Source organism: Triticum dicoccoides, chromosome 1A, assembly GCF_002162155.2.
Source record: "Triticum dicoccoides isolate Atlit2015 ecotype Zavitan chromosome 1A, WEW_v2.0, whole genome shotgun sequence".
In the NCBI taxonomy this organism is placed as follows: Eukaryota; Viridiplantae; Streptophyta; class Magnoliopsida; order Poales; family Poaceae; genus Triticum; species Triticum dicoccoides.
Genome location: NC_041380.1, coordinates 546,089,419 through 546,090,327, shown reverse-complemented (window position 1 = coordinate 546,090,327; position 909 = coordinate 546,089,419). Strand labels below are relative to the sequence as shown.

The window sequence follows — 909 nt, the reverse complement described above, 5'->3', positions numbered from 1 at the left end:
AGGGGTCCCGGAGCGAGCGGGAGCGCTGCATCGCGAGGAGGTCCCGCATGAGCGACGCGGAGGACTCGGGGGGGCTGCGCCGCCGGCCGGACGCGCTGCCGTGGCCGTGCGCGTGGTGGTGGCGCAGGTGGATGCAGTTGGTGAGGTGCGCGTGGCCGCGGAGGTGCTCCCCGCTGCTGCCGCCCGCCGCGCTTTCCGGCGGGGCCGGCATTGCGCTGGCTGATCCGGCCGCGACGGGCTCTCCGGCTAAATCATCGGGGCTAGCCGCCCGGGAGATTCGCGTCGTCTCACGGCTGTTGACTGGAGTCGTGGGAGCGGGAGAAAGGGGGGAGGGCCGCGTGCGGAGACTGGCTGTGACACTTCTTTCCTTTCTAGTACTCCTACCTTCGCGTGTCTCATTTCAACATGATTATTTTTATTTGCATTATTTTCTAAGTACAAGATATTTTTTAAAAAAACTTTTCATAGTCAATCATGACACTACAGATAACAATAAAGGACAGAGGTAATAAAAATTACAACCACGTCCATGAACCATCTAATGACAACTATATTATGGTTACTTTGGCACAACATTTGGTCGGAGTTTTGGGAAGGATATAGTGAGTTTTAAAAAAAAAACAGGCTTTCAATACTTTTATGTATTTGGCACAAAGAAATATGGAAGTTTCATAAATAGTTGTAACTTCAATAATATATGGTCTTTCGAATTATTTTGAAAAGAAATACCAACCTCTTTCTAGACCAAACGGAGGAAAATTGTAATTTTATAAACCGAATTCATTAGCTATGCAACGATTACTCGAGCTTCAAATTACTCCACTATATGTGGATGGAGGGAGTACTATGGTTCTGAAAAAACAGACGACGGACTAATCCTAAAGGTCTAGACAGGTTGGAAAAGATATT

At 48.5% G+C, this 909-nt stretch overlaps 1 protein-coding gene across 1 annotated transcript in view; it reads right to left on the bottom strand.

Annotated features, from left to right (window-relative positions):
* The window catches only part of LOC119354970 (protein STICHEL-like 3), a 5,286-nt gene extending 4,954 nt beyond the window's left edge, over positions 1-332 (bottom strand). The window contains exon 1 of the mRNA XM_037621743.1: positions 2-332. Within this exon, the coding sequence (XP_037477640.1) occupies positions 2-211 (210 nt within the window). The 5' untranslated portion in view covers positions 212-332. The remainder of the gene's footprint in view (position 1) is intronic.
* Between the last annotated feature and the right edge of the window lie 577 nt (positions 333-909).